Source organism: Anopheles merus, chromosome 2L (assembly GCF_017562075.2).
Source record: "Anopheles merus strain MAF chromosome 2L, AmerM5.1, whole genome shotgun sequence".
Classification (NCBI taxonomy): Eukaryota; Metazoa; Arthropoda; class Insecta; order Diptera; family Culicidae; genus Anopheles; species Anopheles merus.
The window spans coordinates 37,838,542-37,865,618 of record NC_054083.1 but is presented as its reverse complement, the minus strand read 5'-3'; the positions used below and the strand labels follow the sequence as shown (position 1 = coordinate 37,865,618).

The window sequence follows — 27,077 nt, the reverse complement described above, 5'->3', positions numbered from 1 at the left end:
ACCACGCTTGGCTGAATTATTCACCTTTTGCCGTATGCCTTCCATATCGACACACGTGATCCTTCTTGGCTGTGTGCTCTCCAGGGTTTTGCTGCTTTTACCCCCCCCCCCCCCCCCCCCACCTCCAGTCGCATCCGGAGGTCGCGTCGAGCGCGAAAATTGATATTGAAGTAAATTGAATTAAACTTCAAGCTGCCCGTCCTGTCGCTCTCTCTCTCTCTTTCTCGAACGCGCATAATTAAATGTTTCCTCTTTAAAGAAGCGAAATGGATGGAATGTTTGTGCTAGGGGCACAAGCTCCTCCTCCCTGCACTTCAAATCTGTCTGCACTCCTGCTCTCTGCGCCACGTCCCGACACGATCGTGTTCCACATGAAGCGCATACTGCACCTCCCCGTGGGCTTTGGAATCAAGTGCACCTCTTGTGTGCTCTGTGCATGTGCATTTTCGCCCTTCGTCTAGGCCACGGGGCAGCGCTGAGAGACGAGGCGGGCATTCCCGTACAAGCTTTTGCCGCACGGGAAGTAGGTTCTTTCTATATCGCGTCTGTTGATTTTCAAAACGACTGGAACACTTTGCCCGAGTTCCTCTCTTCTATTGTTGATGGTGGTGGAGCGGAACTTGCAAAAACCAGCATTTCCGGTACACTCTTCTTAAGATGGAAAAGGTTAAATATGGGTTACGATGGTTGCAGTCCCAATTATTGTTTAATTTAAACGGTTTGATAGCGAGTTCAATTTGAACGTTTAATTTTAAGTATATATTGAATGCTTGCAGACACTGATTGAATGTTTCTTGAATACAAAGAAAAACATCGAACGTCATTTCTTTTTAATCCTACAATCAGTCATGCTTAATCACGTTTATTAACCGATAGGCACATGATTACAATATTTTACAACCACGTCTAAGCTTTCGCCACGTGTGTCGCCCCTGCAAGGTTAAAAAAGCAATCCAAAAATAAATTCCCTCCTGACGGCCATCTGGCAAACGACACCCACACAGAAGAAAAGCTGTAGGCGTTATTTGATCCTGGAACCTCAAAAATATTGCCTCGATACAGTCAACAGCGGCAGTCCTCTGGTGTCAATAGAGCCGCATGCATTTTTTCTTCCTTCTATCGATATTAATAATCGTGTGTGTACGTGGGCGATCGAACGAGGAGGGAGAAAAAACCACAAAATCTCACGTTTTGCGTGTGACTGCCCCTTTTCCTCACCGTATCGTGCGGAGGAGGGCGCTAATGAGACATTAAGGGATCATCGGTGTGGGTCGATCCCCGACCCATGGCAGCTTCAATCAAGAGCGCAAGGGTTTTGTGGCTATGGGAACATGTGCAGTGTGTGACCTAGTCCGATGGTGGAGCAAGTGTGGTGTGTTGGTTTCCCTATGACGCCCACACATCACGTGGTTTGGGGGCACTCTTTTGAGGTTGCATTTTTTTTTTTGTGTCGTAGCATTTCTGGTAAGCAACCGGAGACGATGGGTCCGTCACCCCTTAAATGGTGTGAATTTGTAACATAAACCGTCCACCCAGTTGGGCGTTCGCTGCGGGAGGTTTGTTTTTTTTTTTGGCTGCAATAAGGTTCTGTTTTTGAGGAAAAAAAATTGATGTTAAAAGGTAAACGTGGTAAACCACCTACGAATGTTGAAGATTTTAACTTAAGTTTAACTGACTCGCCATTCGCCCATTCTAACCTTCCTTTTTTTGCTCCTCTCGTCATTTCTCAACAGGGTCGCCACACAAAGACTGGACAACTCGCTGCCATTAAGGTGATGGACGTCACCGAGGAGGAGGAGGAGGAAATCAAACTGGAGATCAACGTATTAAAGAAATATTCCAACCATCGCAACATTGCCACGTACTATGGTGCATTTATCAAAAAGACGCCCGCCGGCAAGGACGACCAGCTCTGGCTGGTGATGGAGTACTGCGGGGCCGGTTCCGTCACCGATCTGGTCAAATCGACCAAGGGCCAGAGCCTGAAGGAGGAGTGGATCGCGTACATCTGTCGCGAGATTCTGCGCGGTCTGAGCTACCTGCACACGAACAAGGTGATACACCGCGACATCAAGGGCCAGAACGTGCTGCTGACCGACAATGCCGAGGTGAAGCTGGTCGATTTCGGTGTCTCGGCCCAGCTGGACAAAACCATCGGCCGGCGGAACACGTTCATCGGTAGGTGGCGAGGAGATGTGGCGATGAATAGAGTGTGTGAGAATGTAACTAACAATTTCTTATCTTTTGCGCTTTCCACCCGCAGGTACACCCTACTGGATGGCACCGGAAGTCATAGCTTGTGATGAAAACCGGGACGCGACGTACGACAACCGGTCCGATCTCTGGTCACTAGGTATTACCGCGCTCGAGATGGCAGAGTCGCAGCCACCGCTGTGCGATCTCCATCCGATGCGTGCGCTCTTCTTAATCCCGCGCAATCCGCCACCGCGCATGAAGTCGAAGAAATGGTCGAAGAAGTTCCACAGCTTCATCGATACGGTGCTGGGTAAGTGGGCCGAGCAGAGGATGTCCCGCGAATTGTTGCTAATCATGCGTGCGGGTTGATACATTTGCAGTGAAAGACTACCACCAACGGCCTTACACGGAGCAGTTACTGAAGCATCCCTTCATCAAAGAGCAACCAACAGAAAGACAAGTTAGAATACAGCTTAAAGATCATATCGATAGGTACAAAAGGATGCGCGCCGTCGCGTTTCTGAACCTCCATTTAAAAACCCTTTCTTTTTCTTTCATTTTTAGGTGTAAGAAGCGTAAGCAGGAGAAGGAACGCGACGACTATCGTTACTCCGGATCAGAAAACGACGACGACGACGGCCAAACGGCCGGCGAGCCGTCGTCCATCATACAGGCGCCGGGCAACGATACGCTGCGGCGTACGTTCCACCAGATACAGGAGGGCCGAATGCAGAACGCCGAACAGCAGCAGCCACCGAATCGCAATCAGAAACCACAACCTGTAAGAGGAGACCGGTCCTTCATCGTTGGTTTTAATGCACTCGTGTCTGATCGTACAATGTTTTCTCACTTTTTTTTGTGCCATGTTGCTGCAGCGTGACGAGCGAAGTAAACCGCAACCGGTGGAGGAACCGGGTCCACCGTCGAGACCGCAGCTGCCCCAGCGTCTCATAGTGGTGCCGGACCCGCCGGCCAACAGCAACGCCAACCGACCTCTGCCACCGACACCGCGCAGTGGCAGCGGCTCGTCCTCCCAGCCGCAACAGCCATCGTCACAGACGCCGCAGCAACCGGCGCGCAATCAGCAAAACTTCTTCAAACCAGTGGTAAGTAGCGGACGCGCGACCCCTGTACACTGTGCAAGGCTGACTCATATGAACAGATGAGCATGGACATCGGACAGATATCGTGTGCTTGGGGAGCGGATCGTACCCACAGCAATACGATCGTACTACTGAACAAAACGAAAAACGGAACTTTGACGGAACATATACTGTCGGACGCTTAGGGCACCGTAGACCAACTTCTCCACACTGTTACAATGTTCTCTCCTATGTATGTTAGCTTCTTATCTGTGTGTAGCGTCACGTTAGTCGTTTGTTGCTTTCCTGTTTATCGTTTCGCTGCTCAAAACGCAGTCTTTAAATGTTTAGCAAATTCTAGCGTTTATGTTAAACGGTAACCACCATCGTTGCCGTTGTTATGGTTTAGCTTCATGTGATATTCCTGTTGTTGTTGTTTGTTTCCAAAGACCTAGTTCGCTCTGCTCACGAAATAGCACAGTATCTTTGTACATATAGAACCGCGATTTGCAAAACACACCAATCCATCAAAATTTTATGTTTGTTTATGTCTACGTTTATTAATTTCCTTTCGATTGTTTTGCAAATAATGCGGCGTATTCAGCACAATACGCCCTTCACACGCTGGATGTAAAATTGATCTTCTCACACAAAACTGCACTGTTCATGTTGCACTGCAATTAGCACACACTCCCTCACAAACCCCATTTGTAACACTGTGGACACTTTAACTACGAAACACAATTTCTTGCGAAGGGAGAACGAAACCAACCAAACCACTCTGTGTATGATTTTTGTCTGCACACGTTTTTTTATGTTATGCTACATGTCACTAAACTCTATTTATTTGTTTTCTCAACACACGTACACCACCGATGTACACACACACACCTGCAACCATACAATACCACACAAAACGCAACCGATCGGAATCCGATTCTCGCCCCGGCGGGCTGTACTGTACATACGATTGATTTGAAATAACGATGATCTTACACCACCCTCATCGCCTTTCCTACCATTCCTGCGCTATTGTTGCTGTGTATGCTGCTGCGTTCTCGTTGTTGTTGATGTTGATCGCGGCATGATTCGTTTGTACCGTTTTGCTGCGCTGACGGTGCTGTGCGGTTGCGAACCCTTTCTCTATGGTGTATTTTGGCTCTGTTCTTTCCCTTACCGGACCGCGCCTACTACTACTACGTCCCGCACTACTACTACAGCTGCCACCGAGACGACCTGAGGTAAGCTATGGTCATTTTTCGCTTTTACTCTATCTCCCTATTGTCGCATAAAGCTTCTATCCTTTCCTTATTGCACTGTTGTTATTGCCCTGTTTAGTGTTTACCTTAAGAGAGCTCCTCCTTCCGGGCTTTGTGAACGCTTTTGTTACTACGCCTAAGTCCCTGTTCTTCCGGCTTGTTCTGCAAGGCCAGCCTTTCTATGTTTTCTATGTTTGTGCTAGTCTCGCTTTGTGTTGCGTGTTACTTAACTTGATGTATGGACTATATTGATTTACGTTAAATCGGACGCACGACATCTTGCCACTAAAACAAGCAAGTGGAAAATATACGACTTTCATAGACAATTGTTGTTCAATAACTCACAAAATGTACGATCAGAATGCACTAAACGTTTTGAGGACACAAAAACAAATTAAATTACGCTCAAGAACTATCCCGTTTCTATAAAAAATGAACAACAGTAAGACATATTTATGCAATTATATCCTTACGCATGCAAACTGACTTGCTTATGAGCATACGACTAGCAAGCACGAGATAAGACGAGATGAAAAGAATCACTTTGAGCAAAATGAACGATGCATCTTCGACAGAAGATAATCCGCTAACAATGGCAATGTCTATTAACTATACTTTCTAATAATTTACCTAATCCTTCCTCGGTTTTAAAACGCTTACTCTTTTTTTTTTGTTCCAATTTTAACACAACCAAGCGAGAGTTAACCTATGTTATGTGTGTGATGTGTTAATCATAAGCGTGTAAACATTAAAAACTAGTTCGACGGATCAGCATGCATTGCATCTGCTGCTTTCGATAATGACAAGTGATTGCGAGTGTAATGAAATCGCTGCTATGCTATGAATTAACAAACTGTTTTAACAATATTAAACCATTTTTTTGATTGTGATTGAAGTTTGATGTGTCAATCTTTAGTTTTTGAATGCTTGCAATTCTATGTTGCTCCTCTATCATTTATACCGATTTTCGGTGCTTCCTGTTTTTGGCTGACCACTGATGTGCTTTAACGAAATTGGTATCGAGTGAATTATTTGCTCGAACAAACTTCTAATTGAAAGTCTTTAGTTGTTAATCACACCAACAAAAAGCATCGTAAGCACTTCCACATGCAATCAATATTAATCGGTGATTTTTCTCTACACCCTTTTTTTGTTTCATTTTTCTTCCCCAACTCCCTTACCCTTATGTGTCCCTGTTTGGCCCGGTTTGCGTGTCATTTGTTGAACGCATCGCGGCACGGATTCAAACAATTGTTCTCAATGGTTCTTGATTCTTGAATTTCTCTTACTCGTACGTCGTCCTGTTTGCCACTCTTTTGGCAATAATAATTATGACAATGACAAAAAAAAACACTACAATCCTTATTACTGTACAACGTTCCAACCTTTGGTGCGACGAATTCACATCCCACTTCCCGCAATCCCTTTCGGCACTTTGTAATCCCTAAAAAACCCCACTCACACACACCTGTGGTTGTGACTCCCACTCGGCCTCAAACGGGCTCAAACGGGGGTCCCAACAACCTCGAACCACCTCGAACCACAAACCGCAAACCCCAAATCCCCAAACATTTCCTTACCTGGCCTGGCTAACCCCGGCACATGCCCCAAAAAAAAAAAAAAAAAGGAACTGGACATGTTGGCCGCACAACTAAACGAACTGGGCGTCTCCTCCCCCCCGCAGCAGTCGCAGCAAGCGCAGCCGGAGGCACCGCCGCGGAACAATCGGCCCCAGCCCGGACCGCCCGTGCCCGGATCGCAACAGCAGCAACAGCAGGTCAGTGCAGGTGGGGTTGGTGCCAGCGGCGTCGGCAAGGCGCCCGCCATCGCACCGAACGGCAACAATAACAGCAGCAATGGGGCCGGCGGCGGCAGTGGCGTTAGTGGCAACATCAATAACAATAACCATCATCCGCAACCGATCAATCCGCTCGATCCGATCGAAAGCTCCGACTCGGACTCGGAACCAGAGGAACCGAACGGCCGAACACGAAACGACGGCACGCTTCTGGCCAGCGATCCACCGATGCCACTGTAAGTATGCGCTGTCTGACGCTGGCGTGTGTGGTGTGTGAGTGATTTATCACGGAGCGAAGCTTCGGTTGCTTTGTGCGAGCGTGCGCGCGCGTGTGTATGTTTGGAGGGAAGGCGAAAATCAAAAGGAAATTCTATATACGTTTTATTTCAAAACATGCGCTTATGCTATGAGGTTTATGCCATTGCACTACACTACTTCCTGTTCGTTTTGTATATTTAGGATCTTGAAATTAACAATAATTGCCTAATAATTACTATAGCCTTTTGATCTTTGACAGTTTTATACTGATATTGTACATTATATTGTATTGTAATAGCATATTGTGGGGCATATTTGCCTTAAAGGTAGCCTTCAGTGTCGATCTAACTATGATTTATTCCCCTTTTTGTACCTACTAATGGATAAATGTTGTAATTCATGATTGATTTAAATCTTTTTATTTTAATTTCGGCTTCGAAAATAGTTTTCTTCGCTACAACCGTCAGACTGTCAAATTTTACAAAAACAGCTTAACTTACCGTTCTATTGGAAGTGTGCAGTGCAATGATATGACCACCACAGCATTGCAGAGAGCATTAAGGCTTAGTTTCTCATCAGGCAGTTAATATAAACAACAACCAAAACACATTACGACCATCGCTCATCACTAACCATATATCATTGTTATGTCTATCTTTCACCCTACTCTACTCGCTTCCTTTACTTTTCATATTTGTATCTGTTGTGTTTTACTTTTTACCTGTTTTCTACAATTTCCTATAACCTTTGTTTCCTGTTTGAATTGATCGCGATTAATTATTTCGTAAATTTGCTATTTGCTTAACTGTTACTTAAACTCACCTTCATGTTATCATCTTTTCATCCCATCTCGTTTCATTATTTCTGCCATCTTTTTTGCGTTACCATTTCCCATTCTTTCGTTTTTCTTCTTTCCTTGGTTTTGTTTTTCGCCTCTCTGTCCTTCCCCGTTTTTCTTCCGTTTTTTTTTTGTTTTCCCTCGTTTGGTTTGGATTTCCGTTATGTTCAGTCCCGAATTTTCCTATAGGACGGGTGGCTTGGGAGTGCTCGCCGAATCCGACCAGAACAATCAGTCGTCGTCGAGTACGCCGGCGGGCGGCGGTGGCGGCGGTGCCAGCGGAGCCAGTGTCCTGTCGCCACCGGGCGGCGGCGGTGGTGGACCCCCGAACCGACCACTACCACCAACGCCGGACGACGATGACGCGCAGGGCGACGGGACACTCATCAAGCGGGTAAGTGGCCAAAACACTGTGCATCTTTTCATCAATTAGCCATTTGTTTTTGTTTACTCATTTACGGTATTGTCTTATTTACTTCTGTTCTTTACCTTCCTCCTCTACATATCTGCGTTGTGTTTTAGTATTATTTTTATACATACTCGTGTAAAGTTGTTCCGGTTTGTCTTCTTGCACTTTCTTCATCTCTATTACCATCATCGTCAGGAGTGTGCTAGTTTTTATTTTGCAGCTCTTAATCGGACTCGTATATTGTTTCTTTTTTATCAATAACTATGTGTGACTTGGTTATTCTACGATCCGTTTGATTAGTTTATTTTTTTGTATATTTGTTTTATCAAACTGTGAATTGTCTTATGCTTGTGTGTATTCTATGTTTTATACGAAAGAAGATGTACACAACTTATCTTTTGTTTACAGCTTTTAATAGCTTTCGTTTTTGTTTGCGTTTTTTGTTGTCGGTATTTTTTTTTTTTTTGAAACTGTTAACAATTCGGTGAAGTTGTGTTCTTTACCAAAATCAATGTTTTCTTCCTTAAGTTTTCATTCAAAATCGTCCCCAATTGCTGCAGTCTAGCGCTCATGTATCTGTTCGTACTGCATTGTCATTTTTCTCAATTGCATCCACACACTTACACAACATCCTATTTCTGTCTTTATATCTCCTCGTCAGTTGTTTCATTGTTGAGTTGATTGAGTTCCATTGAGTCGATATGTTTATTGAAAGCGAACATCATTGTTAAAAAATGTTAATTGTTAATACATTTATTCAGAAACTCTCTCTCACACACACACTGTAGCTTAGTATCTGTCTTATGATACGTTCCATTCTCTTTCTCTTTTTTCTCTTTCTACCTGTCGATACCACCAACCGCGCGCGCGCGCGTTTATGTGTGGTTAGATTTTGAATCTAAAGTGGAAAAATTTCGAACTGCAAACCGTGAACTGTTTAGTAAATTGAACTTCTTTTCTATCATTTCACCTTTTGAAGGAGCAAGTTTTATCGCATATTTATACGGCTGACTGTTTTTTTACGCACCCATTTAGTTGTGGTTTGGTTTTGGTTATCTTTCTGCTGAGTTTCTGTATGATAGTTAGAGACATTTTTTGGTGCGTTTGTTTTTCACAACTGTGTTTTCATATTTCCCTATTTCCCTTGTTCTATTTCCGTTCGACTAGCGCACAGGTAGAAAGTGTTATTTTCTTCTTTTGGTTTATGGTTTGGTTTAGGCTGTGCATCCTTTCCTCCACAAATCCTTTTCATATCATGTTGTATCCTCTGTATAAAGTTTACTCTGCCCCATAAGCAAACACAACACCACTGCATCATACATACCTACACACAGTTCGTTTCCTTAATGTTTAATTTAAGTCCTCTGTTTTTACCGATGTTATTGTTTTTGGGCTGATTATGGTTAAAACTGAGCAAATATCGAAATCGTTTATATGTTCAAACCCAATCCGATAAAGCAACAGTTCGTTCATATGACTATGTTTGATTTTGGTTTTATTGCTTGATTTCTATTGCGTCGCTGTCGCTCTTTCGTTCTTACAATTTATCGCAAAACATAAATCAATCGATTGGAGTATTGTAATGCACCACAGAAAGCCAATTGGTTGACACTGCAAAGCTGAAGCTCTAAAACAAAGAATAAACTGTCCCCGTGCGTAGAATAGAAGTCGAATCGAAGTCGATTGGAACGTCTTGCGCCTGCAACCTCTCATTCAGTTACATTTGCAGCTTTTACTGACACATTTTATCCGGATTTTTCAAACTAAATTTACATGGTAAAACTGTTCCATGTGCGCGCTATTCCGCTTTTCTTACAAACAACAGACACTTACAACGAAGAGCATCTGCGCAATCTCATCCGCTTTTCTTCAATGCACACGAAACACGAGGCTGGTGCAGTGTCACAGTTGAACGGAACAAATTGTGCCACCCAATGTGTGTTAATGCTTGCGTTGTGACTGCTGCTGCTGCTGCTAATATGCAAATTGGTGTCTCTCTTTTTGTGTATTTTGTTGCTCTCTTATACTACAATCGTATTAAGTGTCCTCGCGTCCTTCCCGCAAAACAACAGTGGTGCGATACAAATGGTGTAGTGGTTTGTACACAGTTCCGATTTGTTTTTGATAGAGTAGTTCGAATCATTATTGCATTTAATTCTTTTGGATTGCTCGCGCTGTGTTCGTCATCGTTGTTGCTGCTTGTTTCTAGTGTTATTTAGTGTTACTGGTTCCTGGACAGCAGCCTGCTCGCGGGGGCTCATGATGCTCATCCGTTCGACGGTACTGTGAGATTCATAAGCGTTACATTCGCTCTCCCCTTCATTGTAGAGTTTTAGGTAGCTTGTGATCTTCATACATTCGCGTTTATATTTGAATTATTTCTTTCGACCTATCACGTAAAATAGTAAAAACACATACAAAACACTGTAGAAATAGCGGATGTACAATGATTGACAAGGGAAATCTACAATCGCAAACCTCCTCCCTCTCCATTGCTCATGTTCTCGTGGTACGTAGCATTGACTAACTAGACACGCCGCAACACACAGGCACTGTTGCATTCGTTTAGCTACTGAATGTTTTGTTTGGTCGACGGTAATATAGCATTTACATAGATCTCCATCTGTTCATCTGTTATTGATATATTTATACGTATTATACGCATATTGTTCGATCCTCTCCATTTCACTCTCACCCTGTCGTCTTACCTTCTCCCCGTTGGTGGTGTATCCCGTGTCATGATGCTTCCATCTCTCTTGGATCACATTCTCCGCGTATTCACTCAACGTTTCATAATACACTTTGTACAATACAGACCAAGTAATGTGTTGTTAATGCTGTGATTGGTCTGTGTTGTATATTCCATTCTCATTAAAATCATTCCACCCTCTCCTCAAAAATTATAATAATAATAATAATAGCGACTTGCCGACATGCCGACTTGGCAATGCTCCTTCCGTCCTCGACTTGTCGCTATTTTTGACTGTGTGTGTAGGATTAAATTTGATCGGTTGTTTTGTAAAGAAAAATTAAATCTCAAAATCACAAATTTTTGCATACGAAAAAAAAGCCCGAAAAAATCCAACACCCCTTTCATACAAAATTATCGTATAGAACTTCGACAATAAATCAACCCCGTCCCTCGGAACGACCACCACCTCGTCGTCCGCGTCGACCGGCTCGACCACCCACTCCGAGAGCGACGAAGCCGTCCTGCTGCGCGATTGGGATTTCGAGCGGTTCTTCCCGTCGAACGAGCGCCCGAAAGCGGCCCAGCGCCACTCGATGTCCGACAAGACGTCCTCCTCCTCCTCCAACTCGCCGGCCGACTCGAACGGCCGGCTCCGTCCGCCGAACGCGATCGACAATAAAACGCGCAAGGAGCTGGCCAACTCGACCGCCTCCTGTGGGATGAAAAAGCCCTACCCGCACCATGGCATGAACCTGGCGTACGCGGAGAAGCGCAAGGTCGAGGAGATGAACAACAAGATCCGGCTGGAGGAGCAGGTGAAGCACGAAATATTCACCCGCCAACGGTTGCAGTTCGATAAGGCGTCGTCACCCTCGAGAGGCCCGGGAGGGCAACAGTCTCAGCAGCAGCAGCAGAATGCCCACAAACGCCAAGAATCGGACTCGCGGCTGCCGCTCAATTTTGCCCGTGCCTTCCGGCGCGAAAATTCAGACTTTTTCCCACTGTCCAAGCGCCACTCGGCCATTCTGGGCGAAGCGACTGCCGACGCGAAATCAATGGCCTCGGGTGGCGGCGGTGGTGGTGGTGGTCAGGGTTTGCAACAGCAGCAGCAGCAGCGCTCCAGTGCGATCTTTTCACGCAGCAGCCGCAACAAGTTTGAGCCCATCTTGACCAACTTCTCGCTGACCAATCCGTCCGGCAGCGATGACGAGCGGCGGTCGTCCTCCTCATCGCGACAGACTCCACCACGCCACGGTCAGCAGGACGGCGGAGGAGGTGCAAGAGGAACAGGAGTAGGAGGAGGAGCAGGAGGAGGAGGAGGTAGTGCCGGCACACCAAAGGAAGGTGGGAACGGTGGGCGACAGCCGAGTCCACTGGCAAGCGCACAGGTGACACCGCGCAACATGGACTTCTTGCGTCCGCGGCGCGAAAAAACTGAATCCGTCATCTTCGTACGTAACTCGCCCAACCGGCCGCAGCAATCGCTGCTGTTTGATGGTCAACAGGTAAAAGCACACATACACTCTCACACACCCACACACACACACTCACAAACACATGCTCACTTTCGCGCGTTAGGCCACGGGCACCTCTATCCTGGCACACATGTCCTCCGAGGAAGGTTTAGTGGCGGATTCGCCGGGAACGGAAGAGTTTGTTCTAACGTTTGCTATCATTAAGGCAATGTTGTTATACATGTTGCTGTATAAAAATGGTGGCGATATAACTTGTTTGGACATTGAATTATATTCCATTGAATAAAACTGTCTAATCTGGAAATTAATCCTGTTTTAACTGGGTGATCTATGTCGGGAAGATCTCTAAGGTTTATCAGGCTTTATTGAAGTTTAAATTTCCTGGATGTTTAAAGTAGCACGATCAATGTTAATAATCATATGCAACTATCACATTAACGATGTAATAATAATTGTATAAAAATCATTTGCATGAAAGACGATCGAAGCCATTAAAGTACTGTTTTATGTGAGGAAACAGTTTCTATATCTCTTCCAACAATGGTAAATTTTTCCTATTTCGTTCTAAGATTATGCTATCATGATGATCTAATACTTGGGCTCGTTTTGGGCTATCTACAGCTAGTCTTCCAGTTCCACATAATGCTCCCGCTACTCCTATAAAGGACATGTGTAATGGATTTAGTGTACGTGCGCCTTATCGAACCGTTTAAAAAGAAGAAGAAGCAAATTGGATCGAACTCCCCTTCCTACCATCATCACCAGTACCTTCTCCCCGACTCCATCACCCACCCGTTCCCAATGTCCGTCCATCTGCAAGAGCGCGCGTATTAGTCCCTTTTAGCTGCCACACTCGTTTGTTTTGTTTTTCGTCTCCCATCCCATATTGCGCTCTTCTTAATCTATTCCTCCCCCCCCCCCCCCCTGCCCAGCGTTCAATGTGTACTTACTAGCTGCTAGTAACACGCGTGCGTGTATGTGTCTAACCGCCCCCACCCCAAGAAGTACCAGTCTGCGCCACTCAGACTGTCATCATCGTGCTCCCATCATTGGTGAATAATACTTCGTCTACCATCATTCAGGACTGTTCTGCATGAATATTAATCGCAAATACACAAATAAACGAAGCCAAAAACTACAAAAAGAGAAGATGTTTGTGAGGCTCACATATAGAAACTTAGGATTTATTTTTGTTTAAATATTGCACTTAGCCGTTTTAGAGAATGATAGGAGGTTCTTTTTCTAGTTAATTTTTCCGTAATTCACTATATTTGACAAGCAACTACAGACAGTATTTTAAAAGGCGGATTTTACAGGTAAATTTTGATTGTTTTAAAACTGATAAATTCATCCATGCATTATGACATTGCAAGAGATCATACTTGAAACAGAAACTGCCCACAAACATATAGCAAAAATCAGGATATTCTAGTTTATTTAGTATTTAGGTTATTACTGTTACAGATACAAATAATCAGAAAAGTGGAAGGTTAAGAGACGTGATTTGTGTACATTATTATGTTAAATACTAAGCAAAATTGTAAATAATTGCATGCCACCTGTCATACGGAATGTGTGTGTGTGTATGTGTATGTATATATGTGTAATGTTATTAGACTCATATCTGTTGTTGTAATTATGTTATGTGTATATGTGTGTCTGTGTGTCTGTGTCAAAACGCTACAATTGTATTGTGTATGTTATGTATGTTCGAACACTAACCCACCTGTGATGCAGTAGTACTAACCGAATAATAATAAGACATCGACGTATAGTACTTTGGACTCCCGTCAGCTAAGGAGTTCAGCCGAGAAGCGCCCCACTCGTTCTTGGGTTGCTCTTTTTGCCAGAATTATTATTGGTCCCTTAGCGTCCTTTCTGAGAGCAACAATGTTTCGCGTGTTGTCGTTTCGAGCAGGATAATTAGTGTCAAACTTCTTCCACCATTTGTATTGCGGTCGTGTTTAGCTCTCCGTGTTTTTCCTCCCCCCCCCTCATTTGTTGCTAATTTTATTTCTACAAGGATGAATTCTTTTTTTCCTACATATTTCGCTGTCTGTCGAACGATTTGTGATTTTTTTGCAGACAATCTTTTTTTTTCTTACGTTCAATACCATCCTCAACCGGGTACCACGTGTTTTGCGTGACATGCTCACCTAACTATGTTAGGCCTCCGGCTGCCTAAAGCAGGGGGGAGCCTGTGTTTTCTTGCTGCAAAACCCATTTCTTATCAACAATGGTCCGCAGTGGTACAGTTCGATGCAACAAGAAGCTACACTTTTTACCGACAGGAAAATACACAATTAACTGGCTAACGCTTATCTGTGCAACCAATTGCGTTTTGTGGCACTCTGGAAAATCTCCACAGCTCATCTCACCTAAAATGTTTACGTTCACTTACTCTTTTAATTTCCATCCATCTCATTCTTATGCTGCTTTCGTTTGCGTCATGTTTTCTTCCTCTTCCGTTGTTACTCTGTGTGAGAAACACACGCACACACAAACACGCTTCTACTACCACCCAAAACTTTACCGCTTTTAACCTATAACAAAATAAAAATGCAACATTAACCCTGTGTTTCTAAACCATCTCGATCTTTAATAAATCCCTTTTTCAAAGTTTCGTTCCATATTTCCGTTTTTCGTTTTGTTTCAGTACGATCTGATTACATATTGTTACTTGCATTCAACAATTTGTTTCGTTCATCTCTGTTTTTTCTATCACAATGTTGCTGTACCGCCGCGGAGTGTCTTACCGTGTGCACTATTTAAAAAAAAAAACGCCACTGCTACTATCGATCACTAATGATTTTTTTCTTCTCTTCCCTTTTCCTGTGGAATAAAAAAAAACAAACATCAAAATCCTTCCTCGCACGCACATCGACCAAATCACTTAAAACTGCCGCCACCCGATAACCGCACCCTTGGACGCAGAAGAATCGCTCGGGTGAGAATAGCAGCCTCGGTACGCCCGGTCAGCGAACGAGCAGCGTCCTGCCGGATCTACTTAGTCAAGCTTCACCGGCGACGCCTCCAAGACATGACAAGTCCGCCAGCGAAGAGGTAAGTGTGACTGGGAGGGGTGGTGTACGCGTGTGTACGTACGATGGTTGAACGCTTGAACTTCACAGACCGCTTTCCCTTCCCCTACATATCCCCTACTATCTATGCTGGCCCATACACACACGAGTTTGATCCTCGCAGCATTGCTCTGCATCACATTCCTTGCTTTCGATGGGTGGTGTACCCACAGCGCTTTCAATAACCGAATATCCTTCACGCTTCAATGCCTCATCCTTGCAAATCGCTCCCTCTTCCCTTTAATATTAATGCTTTAATATTAATGCTATTAATTAGCATATTAATGCTTAGTTACCTTCGAATCCGTCCATTTACTCTTGGCACTGGTTAGGGGAAGTGTGTTCCCTTGAGTAATCCACAACGAAAGACAAATTCACCTTCTTTACTGCAATTCTGCTCCCATTGCACATTTCTTCTCACAATGTTATCGAATATTGCTTCGCGGTTGTTGGTGGTATTTGGGTCGCGCTTTTGTTATTGTGTGCTGGTCTGTAGCGATCTTGCCCGCGTTATAGAAGGGCTTAAATGTATTAAAAATCTTCCTCTTTTTCATCAAATTGTATTTGAAAAATGATATATAATGTATGAAGTAACTTTCAAATGTTCAAATTGGAAAAGAAACGGCAACTAAAATATGGCAAAACTTTCATACTTTTTTTGTTTTCATTTAACGTTTTTGTTAGTTCTTTTTGTTTATTTCACCCATCAGTTTGTTATCCTTTTTAAGTTTTCTTGTTAACTATTTGTGCGTGCTGTATTTTTATATCTTTGTATTTGTGTTTTATAAATTTTGGTGATGGGGTCTCATTTTGGACATTTCAATTCATTTACCATTTATATCTTTTTGTTCTATCCTGCTTCACTTTATTAGTTCGTTCTGTTTCATCTACCTCTTCTGTTTTGCTTTCACTTGCTTTCTCATCGCCTTTTTAATATGTTTCCTCTAATTTTAATTAAACATTTTACTAATTATGTTTTCTTTTACTTTTATTTTACAACTACTGCTACTCACAACTACCACTTCCAATCGCGTATTGTTTGTGTAAACGTTACAATTGCAATGCTTTCAAATGCAAATAAAATTAAACAAATACAACAACAAAAAAACATCTATTTAACCCCCTCGTAACGCGTAACGTATTGATGTAATTGCAATATCGTACCTTTAAACTCGACAATAACGGTACGAAACCCGGCGGCGGCTGCTGCGTCCCAAACCAGTACCGGGCCGCTGTTAACGCCTCCGTTCAGTCCAACCTCGTCCCTGGTAGCATGCAACCCAAATCCTTCCTTCCAGCTCCAAACAGTACCAATAGCGCAACCAACACCACCACCACCAACAACCTAAGCGCTGCTGGCCCGGCTACTACTACCCCCGGCAGTCGGGGGAACGCTTCGCCCCACTCGACCGTGTCGAACTCGTCGTCCTCCCGCAACAACAGTCCCAACCATTCGATTAACACTAGACTCCTAAGCAGTAGTAGTAATAGTAGTAGTAGCGCGGTCGTCGTTAATCATAAACTGCTCAATAACAATCATTTACTACCTCCTCCCTACCATCAACAATACCACCAACCATCGCCCCACCATCATCAAATGCAACATCATCTGCCAATGGGGACGATGCCGGTGCATCTGCTTCCCGGTGCGAATGGGAACGCGAACCACCAACAACAATCGTCCGGTGCCGCACAACAACCATCGCCACAACAACAACAACCGCTTCCGGTGTCGCCATTCTCGCTCGCGCTACAACAGAAGCAGCGCAGCTTCCTCACGTTCGGCTTCGGCGCACAGTCAGGTGGATCGGCCGCATCACGGCGCGAGAGTCACGTGAACGTGAACGTGACGCCAACGTCGCACGATGCTACGAGTGATACGCCCGAAATACGGAAGTACAAGAAGCGTTTCAACTCCGAGATACTGTGCGCGGCCCTGTGGGGTGTCAATTTGCTGATCGGCACGGAGAACGGGCTGATGTTGCTCGATCGCTCCGGCCAGGGCAAGGTAAGCAAACGCAAAAAGGCCTCGGTGTACAGATTGTAGTGGACTACATTCTTCATCTATTCGCTTGCAGGTCTACCAGCTGATATCCCGTCGGCGGTTCCAGCAGATGGAGGTGCTCGAAGGCCAGAACATACTGGTGACCATCTCGGGCAAGAAGAACCGTGTCCGCGTCTACTACCTGTCCTGGCTCAAGTCGAAGATTCTGCGCACCGACGGGCTGACGGATGTAAGTCATCTGCAGAGATCGTTCTGTATCCTGCTTCAGAAGTTTAATATATCCCTTGCTCCTTTTGCTTCCTTTCAGCAACAAGTGGAACGCCGCAACGGCTGGATCAATGTCGGTGATCTGCAGGGTGCAGTGCATTTCAAGATCGTCAAGTACGAGCGGATCAAGTTCCTCGTGATCGCTCTAAAGGACTCGATCGAGATCTACGCCTGGGCCCCGAAGCCCTACCATAAGTTTATGGCTTTTAAGGTAAGCAGAAAAGGCGGTGGAGATGTGGACAGAAGGATACTAATAATGTCCTTTTTTTCTCCTTTTTTTAGAGCTTCGGAGAGCTGATGCATCGCCCACTGTTGGTCGATCTGACCGTGGAGGAGCAGACGCGGCTAAAGGTCATCTACGGGTCGGCGGAAGGTTTCCATGCGGTCGATCTCGACTCGGCTACCGTTTACGATATCTATCTTCCTAAGCATGTAAGTGCAAAGAATACTTCATCCGACAGGTCCGACGTTCTAATAACGCTCCTGCAAACTCTCCTTCAGACTCAGGGTCCAATTTCGCCACACTGTATCGTAACGCTGCCGAACTCGAACGGTATGCAGCTGCTGCTTTGCTACGACAACGAAGGTGTCTACGTCAACACGATGGGCCGGGTGTCGAAGAACATCGTGCTGCAGTGGGGCGAAATGCCAACCTCCGTCGCGTACATCGGCACCGGCCAGATCATGGGCTGGGGCAACAAAGCAATCGAGGTAAGTGTTTGTTGATGTCGTTGTTGTTGGCGATACAATATACGTGATGCTAACTCGCTTTGTTGGCCGATTCCGTTTTTTAGATTCGTTCGGTAGAAACCGGCCACCTGGACGGTGTGTTTATGCACAAAAAGGCGCAGCGTCTCAAGTTCCTGTGCGAGCGGAACGACAAGGTTTTCTTCAGCAGTGCCAAAGGCGGCTCATCCTGTCAGATCTACTTCATGACGTTGAACAAACCGGGCATGGCCAACTGGTAGAGCACATAAATCGCCTATGTGTGGTCATTTGGAAAATAGGATGAGTTAGAGCCCGAAAATCGATAAGGAGACTGTGTGTAACAGTTAGTTGTAGAAGAGAGACATAGAAACAATTCTCAATGCTCTGCTGCTTGTGCAGCAGTATCGTTGCAAGCACCACTCACCTACAGGATACACACAAAGGTAGTAGAGTTGCGACGGAACAATACAAAACAGCAGCAGCAACAGCAACAAAAGCAACAAAATAATAATGAAAGTACAGTGCGCAGGAAAACTTTTTACTCTAGAAATAGTAGCAAAACATGTAAACTAATGATTAGCCGACGAAGCAGCAGCAGCAGCCGAACCGAACAAAACCCATCAAAGTGGAAAAAAAACATCAGCAAAAAAGCACATAATTGCCGAAACAATTATGATACAGCAGCTGAAACACACACAAACATACAGAAATGAAACTAGAAACGAATTATAGACGAGCAGTATCGAACAACAAGCGGAAAGTGAGAGCAAACGCTCTGACCGAAGTAGACAACGCGGAATAGATAACCAAGTTAGGTAACATTATTATCCGGGGTTAGTAGTGGCGCCAGTGCGGCGTACCGTTGGGTGGCAAAACACATGGTGCAATTAGTTACACCTCCCTCTCTACCGCCCCTTGTTGCATCGCATTTTGTGCAATAGGGTTGAAGTTAGCGAACGCGTCATTCAGTGTGCATCGGATGACGGTGATGACACCGTACCATACACAGCAGCAATCCTGTCTTATGAGCGTATTACCCCAGCCATTAGTCCGGGGCTGTGCGATCGCTTTCAAATGACCCGCTCCGCGGTTGCGTTAGAATTGTTGTTGCCCCCGTTTGGTGCTAGTGTGTGTGTGTGTGTGTTATGGCATACCCGCGCACGTTGCATGTTGCATTCTAAATGATGCGACAGATGCGATCCCGTCGTGTATCGGTTTTTGGGCATTTTCCCTCATCTCTGGTATTATTCAGGTTAGCATTTTCTAGGTACACGGTACAACCGAAAGCCGTGAGAGGTATATATCGGAATAGACAGATACACGAAAGGAAGGGGTGGCAATCAATTATTATGCGACACTGGGTTGACGTAGTCGAAATCGAAGGAGTAAAAAGGAAGAAAAAAACGACTAATTTGAGAACGTAGTGTAGCAAGAAATAGCTAAGAAACGAGTGTTCTCTCTAGCAGTGAAATTCCCTTTCTTCTTCGTAAGTTTCCATGCAGTCAGTTACAATATCCTTTTTGCACGATCACCGACAGCGTGAATCACAGAATGTGTAGGGTGGGGCAAACAAGAGGGTCAGGGAAACCGAGATATATACCGTGTTTGGTTCAGGGCCGAGCATATCTTCCAACTTATGCCGTGTTTACGTTTTTACCCGTATTTGGTAGTACCGGTAGTAGTGAGTTATAATCGAATTTTAATCTGGAGAAAAGAAAAATTCGTACCTAAGCATGGTGTGAGGAGGGTGGGGGGGGGGGGGGAGACTGTTTTTGAAATGTTTTACTCACTCCTACTTCTATCTATAATCGTAAAACAATCATTCACGCCATAGCATTTTCCCTCGTAACAATTAATTTCATTTGCATCGCTCTGTAGGATTGATTGATTGGATGGTACCGATTAGTTGTGTCGCACATGTGTGATGAAGAGGGTCGAAGCATAGAACGAACCGAGTTGCAGGTAATGTTTGAGCGATGGTAGTACTACACAGATGTACGGTGCGCGTGAGGAGTCTTTTTCCCTGCTCCTTAACCTTTTTTTCATGCAACCAGTTCGCACTAAAGTCGAGTTTTGTTTTTTCTCTCGTTGCTTTAAGCATTAGTTCACGCACAGAGCCGTGGTACGGCGCGTGCACGTGCTACTGCAGTGTGTGCGACACAGGGAATTTGTTAGTTAAGCAATGCGTGATAGTATGGTGGATATAACTGCGCAACGAACAGTGGCGATTTTGGGACTATCCAAAACGATGCACCCTTCCGTTCTGTTCGAGGAAAAAAAAGAAGTCATGTTGGTGAATTAGCGCAGTATAAATAGATGCCACAGCCAAGCCGAGTTGGGGGGTTTGAGACAATCGCGGTGGAAACGATAGTAGTACACCGCGGTGTACGCACTCCTCTCCTGCCCGCTTAGGAGCAAGAGCGCAATCAGAGGTGCAGAGAGTTTATTTTTGTTTTCAGTTTTATAGTTTTTCTCCATCTTTATTTGTTTTCCTTTATTTTTTCGTTTGTTTTCATATACATATGCTTATTATATACATATATATATACATAAAGGTAACCAGACGATAGTATTTTATTTTTTTCTCTCTTATATAGCTCGAAGTATAATTGCTGAAAGAAAAGAACAAAACAAAACAACAAGTTAAGTAAATTGAAAAAAAAAACAGCTCGAAACAGTGTGAACAATTCAGGAAGTATGAAGTGTGGCAATGTTCGATTGGAGCTACATGCAGCAATATAAGCTAGAGTTATGCATTGTGTCAGCAAATCGGCTCACCAAGAAAGGTGACAACATGGTAGAACAAACAAAAAAAGAAAGAAAGAAAGAAGTAAAACAACACAAAGTGTGTAAGGAAGTATAATCGATGCAGGGTTAGAGAACGCACATTGTGCGACGGCAAGCTCGCGAAACGTAACGAAAAGATAACCTTTAGAAGTTGTAAGAAACAGAGCGGCGGATAAGAAGGAGAGAAGAAAATCAACGTGACGGAATAAGCAGAAGAAAAAAGAAAGCATTCATCGCGCGCTCACCTCCTAGTTTTATCGGTTTTTTTATCACTGTAAACCCGGCCGCGGGATATATTTGAATGTGCATGCATGCATGGCGGTGTGGGTGAAGGGGTATAGGCAGCCCGCTTTCCAATCCATAAGCGCAGAAAAGTGGTAGGAATAAATGGAAGGGGGGAGGAGATCTATGCTAAGGGACAACACGACACACGCCCGTGCATACGCCAGTGTGCATGTGCATCATTTACGTAATCATACACGCGTACATTAGAACACATATTGAAACACGATGAGGAAGCAAACGATGATGAGGTGAAAAGGATACAGTCATACACATCCACATACACTGAACGACACATAAACACACAGCTACACATAAACATACAATCAAAACTCATCAACAAAATCATTCTATCTCTCTATCTCTCTGTTTTTTGCATTAGGAAACCCGTAGCAAGTAAGATGATTTGGAATGAACAGAAGAACAAAGCATATGAGTGTTGACGCGGGGGTAGGTCGAAGAAAGAATTTGCCCAAAAGCATTGATAGAGCAAGTACAGTTCGATCGCGCAGGACAGTTTAGTCAGGAACGAAAACCCGTGCAGGTGTATCAGCTGCTGGTGTCAGCAGTGGCGCCAAACACACCGATCAAAACACAATTGATGGTGGCGAGTGTTAACACAGCGTAAACCAGCAAAGCGATACGAAGGCGAATGAGGTATATATGTGTATAGAACAGCAAGAATAGCGCGCGGTGGGAAATAAAATTATCGGCAAGAACATGTAAGTCCTGAGAAAACGTATGCATACGTGTATAGGATTTGTGCCTTGTGCCTGGCAGCCATGATGACGCGAAAAGAAAGCAGCCGAATCGTTCAACGTTGCGATCTTTGCGATCCACAATCAAACGGAATCAACGCTTCTACGGTAAGTTCACTTTACCTTATTTCATTATGATTTTTTCTTGCATTGTGAACATTGACTTCGTGAAATAAGTGTTCACAAATGCTCAGTTTATCCTAAAGCCTTACAAATCAATGAAAGACTTTCTGATCCGAGAAATGTTTTCAGAAGTAACGCTCTACCGTACATTTTTAAGTATAATAAAATTGATTAGTTTTTTTTAATTCATACATGCGACATTGTATATGTCAATGCGAGATCGCCTTCTAGCAAGAAGTCGAGCAGTCCTTAGCAGACTTAGCGACCTGTGGCATGGACGTGCCGGCGCCTACAAAGTCTAAATGATTCCTGTGTTTTCGATGTAAGAATCTTCCTTTAATTAGCCTCGCTGTACAGAAAGTGCTTAAACGCGTGACAGAATATAAGAATATCAGATTATTCAGTCCTTCTCTTAATTCAGGATCTGTTTGCGTCATCTTGCTTGATCGCAGAATGTCAAAAGTTATGCGGAACACTCCCACGTTTTATCTATCTCTCTGTACGCCACATTCACGCGTTAAACAACAAAACCGTTTCTCCCAGCGTGTGTTGTCAGCGCGTGAAAGTAGAAGGAGAGAAGAATTTCGACCCTATCGCACTACCCGATGCAGATTAATGTGGGCAAAACAAAAAACAACCACAGCAAGAAGGAATCAAAAGGTTGCCTAAATTATAGCCTAAAGCTTTCCCTTTCTCCAAACCGGTCAGTGACCGTCGTAAAAGCTGCGTAGCAAAACCAGTTTAAGCGTACTGCCGGTGGAATCAACTGCGTCTTTAATATGCTCACCAATCCGCGAAGGAATGGCTTTTGCAAAGTTTATAATACTTGCCATACTTTATCCTGAGTGTGATATAAAAGTGCTCCAGCGCTGACTCAAGTGTTTCCGTTTGACCCAATTTTGTGCCGAATCATGAGTACTTTCTCTTGAACTTAAGCTGATCGTTATCTGATCGTTCCAACTGGAGTAATCCATCATACGGTTTTTTGAGACTAAAGCAACTTCACCTCACACGTTGCGAAGAAGCGTTTATCCTCCCAAATGCCTTACTTCCTTCCGCGTGGTATTGCTGTCATCAAGCATGTCACCGAAGCGGCGCCTCATTACCCTTTTAAACGTATTCCACACGAGAGATGATCGCCTGATAAGACAGGTCTCGCATCGGCACCAAAATCCCAACGCGCTGAGATTGGTGGGGATAACCTAATGCCCCAAGATCCAGAGCCACGCACTATCCGTTCCTAACGCGCGCACCACAGTCTGCGGCGAACGATCCAACCGACCGGTTGGCGTAGAGAATTACAGCGTGCGCGAGAAGACCTTTAGGGAAGGTCACCGCCTCAGCGTGACACGAAACAACAACACCGGCTCTGCTTGTGCGCGTGTGCCTCGCTGAACTTGAAGGCGCACTCGCCGCGTAGACGGCACACTTCTCACCGTGTGTGCGTTTTTCAAGTGCAACCCCACTTCAACCGTTCGTCTCGCTGTTGCCCGTTGTTGTTATTCAACTGTGGAGTGTCTGTGCCCGTGGTGTGCCGGAAGTGCTACACTCATCACTACGCGACCGGTCAGGATGAGTGCGTTACGAAGGGTTCTGAAATTTTTGCTCGGTGCCGTAATACCCAGCGCTTGGTGTTGTTATGGAGATGGTGGTGATTCCCGCACCGTCTGTCCCACTTCTTCCCTGCTGGAACGACTGTACAGATAACATACCGCAACAAAAAGTGGTTCTCCATAGAATGTGAAGTACCCCCCCGATACGCATGGCACGTTACAAGTCATGCTGTCGATCGAACCGTCTCTCGTTGTGTTATTTGCCTTAGTACTTTGTACTCTCTCGCACTTTATCGCCGGAATCGTCCAATCATCGATGACGCGTGCCTCTAGCAGCCTATAAGCACATGTTACCGTCGTTACAACCACCTCTAACTGCGTGCATGCGCTGCGAAACATCCTTGAGCGGGCGACTGAAGCGATCCTTGGGGTGTAATTATTGCCATTACCAAGCGTTGTCGTGTGCGAATTAGACGAACGTCGATCGATGGGGCGGCAGTTTTTTGTGAGGCTCCAGAACTTGTTAGAACACCTTCATGGGCGATTCGATGACAGTGGAGCGGATAGAGGTCGGATATGATATGATAAAATCAATGTCAACGAGTTTGTGTGATACACCCGTTGGAGGGAGAAGTCTCTGTTTAGATACGCTTGGTTGGTTTATAGTTTGTAAGGAAGATTACGGATTTAAGGTCTAATAAACGATCGTGCACGATTTAGAAGAAGTAGCTTAAATGGTTCGGTTTTTGTGGTTTAACTGAGAAACATGTTTGTGGGTGATTACTTTAACTTAAGTTCAGTTTTATATTCGCAAGGGGCAGTAAGTGATGTTCAGTTTCTGTGTCATTAATGGAGTCATTAAATAATCATACTAGGTTACAAAGTTAGTCAAAGTCGTTTTATGTACTTAAAATCTTGTGTTATCCTCACTTTGGCTATTTTGTTGATCGTTCCCGTAAACTTTTATGACACTGGAATGGTTATGAGATAATTTGACACACCATTATTAATATCACTGACTACGACGGTAGAAAGTTGCACATCTAATAGGATTGATGTGCTTGCCTGGATATTTCTTGCATATTATTATTATTGATTTTAGCTGTAGTCATTTAAAATGCGTGACATAAGCATCGCTTTCTCTGTATAAAAAATTCACCATACAGCGTTGTGTAGTTTCATGGGAAATTCCGAAACGATGGTTATGAAATATAATGTAAATTTAATATTCTACTTGTCACAATATTTTACTCAAGTTCCTGTCAAATTGCTTGGAGCACAATATTCCTTCATTCGTTTCGCGATTGATTCCTACATGTACTATCACTGTAGGAGTAATTGTAAAATACAAATTAGTTAACTGAAACCAGTTCTTAAACAATGTCTCTATTAACGAAACTTAACCTCCATTTATCAGGTCGTACTGACAACCCAGTCCATATTTCCATAAGATTACACTAATTACTTTAAAGCAACTGGAAGCTCAGCTGCACTTTCAAACTAGTTTTTGGAGAGATTATGCAGTCCTCAGACTCAACCGAACGCGAATGTTGACCGTTTGCTTCAGTCTTCATGAGCATGGCAAATTCCTGGCAATGGACAGAGGAGCCCTGCAACCTGATCATTAAAAAGAGATGGCCAGAAGTGGTTCTTGACTCAAAATCGTATTATACTTATCTACTAAACCTTCTTATCTTTAATTAACACTGTAAAGGTCTTATTCACAAATTAGTTGTGACTCAGCATGTACATGCATTCGTTCTTAACTCAATGGTTGTACAGTGGGTTTAACCCAATTTTACTATTTCTTTGATTATTTTGTAAAGTCCCTCCTTGTATTCATGTCAAGGGATTTAATGAAGCATCGTGGTGGAATATTCTTTTTGTGCAAGATTCTTTACTCTTTGCTACCTTTAATTAGCTACTTACAATCTTCAACTCCTGTTTATGGATGATTGGAATACCCACTTGAGTTGTTATCGCAATGATATGTGTGTTAAAGTGTTACCGTTCTTGTAATGATACGACTAATCTGAGAGATGAGATTACCCCTATGGTTGGAATTTTGTGCAAAAAAGGAATCACAATGAGTCCTACAGCTAGACTACCCCGCATAGAGCTACATTTCTTTCCAATCTCTCCAAAACAAGGTAAACACATAGTGAATGCACTTATGCCATTCTATATTAAACAACCAAAACAGTCTTCCATAAATACAACTTTTACACGTTCGGGTTGAAGCGCGGCCAGGTGCGGATCTCGTTGAAGAACGCATTGCCCGGGCAGGCGGTGGCGACGGCCTGACGATGTCCAATCAGCCAGTAGTTCGAGGCAATGTGGCCGAGCGACACACCGCAGGTGATCAGGTTACGGGCTGCGGTACGGGCGGCCGCATTCGGGATGACGTTGGTGAACGTGCCGATCACGCCCATGCCGACCGAGCGATCGTTGTAGCCGGGAGCGTGCGCGCCCTGGCGTCCCCAGCCGCGTCCCTCGTACGCCGCACCGTTCTCACCGACCAGGAAGTTGTAGCCAATGTCAGCCCAGCCGTTGCCGTCCATGTGGAAGGACTGGATGTTGCGCATCTGCTGGGCGCAGGCCGCATCGGTCGTGCAGGACGCACCGGCCGTATGGTGCATCACGACCCACGGGGCCGGACGGATCGGCAGCTGGGCGGTGCTGGCGGCACGGGCTCCCCACTGGGCGCGGGTCACGATGCGCGGGCACTGGGCCGAAACGCCCGCCAGGCAGATGCTGGCCAGCACCAGAACGGTCGCGAACTTGTTCATCGTTGTACACTGCTAGCTGTTTTTGCGGGAAATGTTGTCCTGCCTGACCCTGATCCGCACGTTTTATAGACATTCAATTATTCGTTATCGGAGAGTTACCAGCTGGACGAAGAGTTGGTTGCCGGGAATGTACCGTAAAATAAGAGCGTGCCGTGTGAAAATCGACCCATCCTACGTCACGCTGCATATTTTGGGCAACGATAAACACACGCCTGGATCAGATTAAGCCGTTAACCAGTACAATACGGTACGATTGGACTCCCGCAAGGACTACCGGGAGCGGTAGTAGAGTCGTGTGCTCGATAAGATAAGTGTACCAACTCCAGTTGAGTGACGTCACGAGCTGTGTTTTTACCGGCCAGTTTGCATTATTTTTGTTTGCTGATATTGTTTTACGGCGCGTAAAATCTAGAATATGCCATCCATCGACCCACCTAGCTATCGGTTACAGATTTAAACCATTTGCTCCGATTAGATGGGCGCTACTTCGTATTATTGTTTGTTTACGTTACATCTGCCTATCAAAAGTAGATTATCGTTCTTGCTTTTTTACGCCTTTACACGGGCTAAATTTAATTTGAAGCTATGCAGTTTTATGGGGAGGAGGGTTGAATCACACCAAGGGTTGTGTACTTCAAACCATCGTGTGCTGTCTTGATGTTCATCGCTTGATTCTAATTCAACACATATAAGCTAAAGTTTTACACTTGGGTGAAGA

The 27,077-nt window shown here is 44.6% G+C and overlaps 2 protein-coding genes across 10 annotated transcripts in view; one reads left to right on the top strand and one right to left on the bottom strand.

Annotated features, from left to right (window-relative positions):
* LOC121594317 (serine/threonine-protein kinase mig-15) overlaps window positions 1-19,463 on the top strand; it is a 49,468-nt gene extending 30,005 nt beyond the window's left edge. The window contains exons 4-19 of one of the 9 annotated variants that reach the window (XM_041917441.1): window positions 1,734-2,178; window positions 2,264-2,506; window positions 2,577-2,688; window positions 2,761-2,977; window positions 3,072-3,302; window positions 4,499-4,519; window positions 6,165-6,571; window positions 7,603-7,825; window positions 10,955-12,037; window positions 14,945-15,070; window positions 16,310-17,095; window positions 17,166-17,321; window positions 17,400-17,570; window positions 17,642-17,791; window positions 17,861-18,070; window positions 18,154-19,463. In XM_041917441.1, the coding sequence (XP_041773375.1) occupies window positions 1,734-2,178; window positions 2,264-2,506; window positions 2,577-2,688; window positions 2,761-2,977; window positions 3,072-3,302; window positions 4,499-4,519; window positions 6,165-6,571; window positions 7,603-7,825; window positions 10,955-12,037; window positions 14,945-15,070; window positions 16,310-17,095; window positions 17,166-17,321; window positions 17,400-17,570; window positions 17,642-17,791; window positions 17,861-18,070; window positions 18,154-18,327 (4,755 nt within the window). In that variant the 3' untranslated portion in view covers window positions 18,328-19,463. Of the gene's footprint in view, window positions 1-1,733; window positions 2,179-2,263; window positions 2,507-2,576; window positions 2,689-2,760; window positions 2,978-3,071; window positions 3,303-4,498; window positions 4,520-6,164; window positions 6,572-7,602; window positions 7,826-10,954; window positions 12,038-14,941; window positions 15,071-16,309; window positions 17,096-17,165; window positions 17,322-17,399; window positions 17,571-17,641; window positions 17,792-17,860; window positions 18,071-18,153 lie in introns of all 9 variants that reach the window. The other 8 variants (XM_041917433.1, XM_041917437.1, XM_041917436.1 and 5 more) reach the window with 8 other exon arrangements.
* Window positions 19,464-25,736: 6,273 nt separating this feature from the next.
* LOC121594319 (peptidoglycan-recognition protein SC2-like) lies at window positions 25,737-26,413 on the bottom strand. The gene has a single exon (XM_041917444.1). It carries the CDS (start codon window positions 26,357-26,359, stop codon window positions 25,793-25,795), a length of 567 nt encoding a protein of 188 aa, XP_041773378.1. The 5' UTR covers window positions 26,360-26,413; the 3' UTR covers window positions 25,737-25,792.
* Window positions 26,414-27,077: the final 664 nt, after the last annotated feature.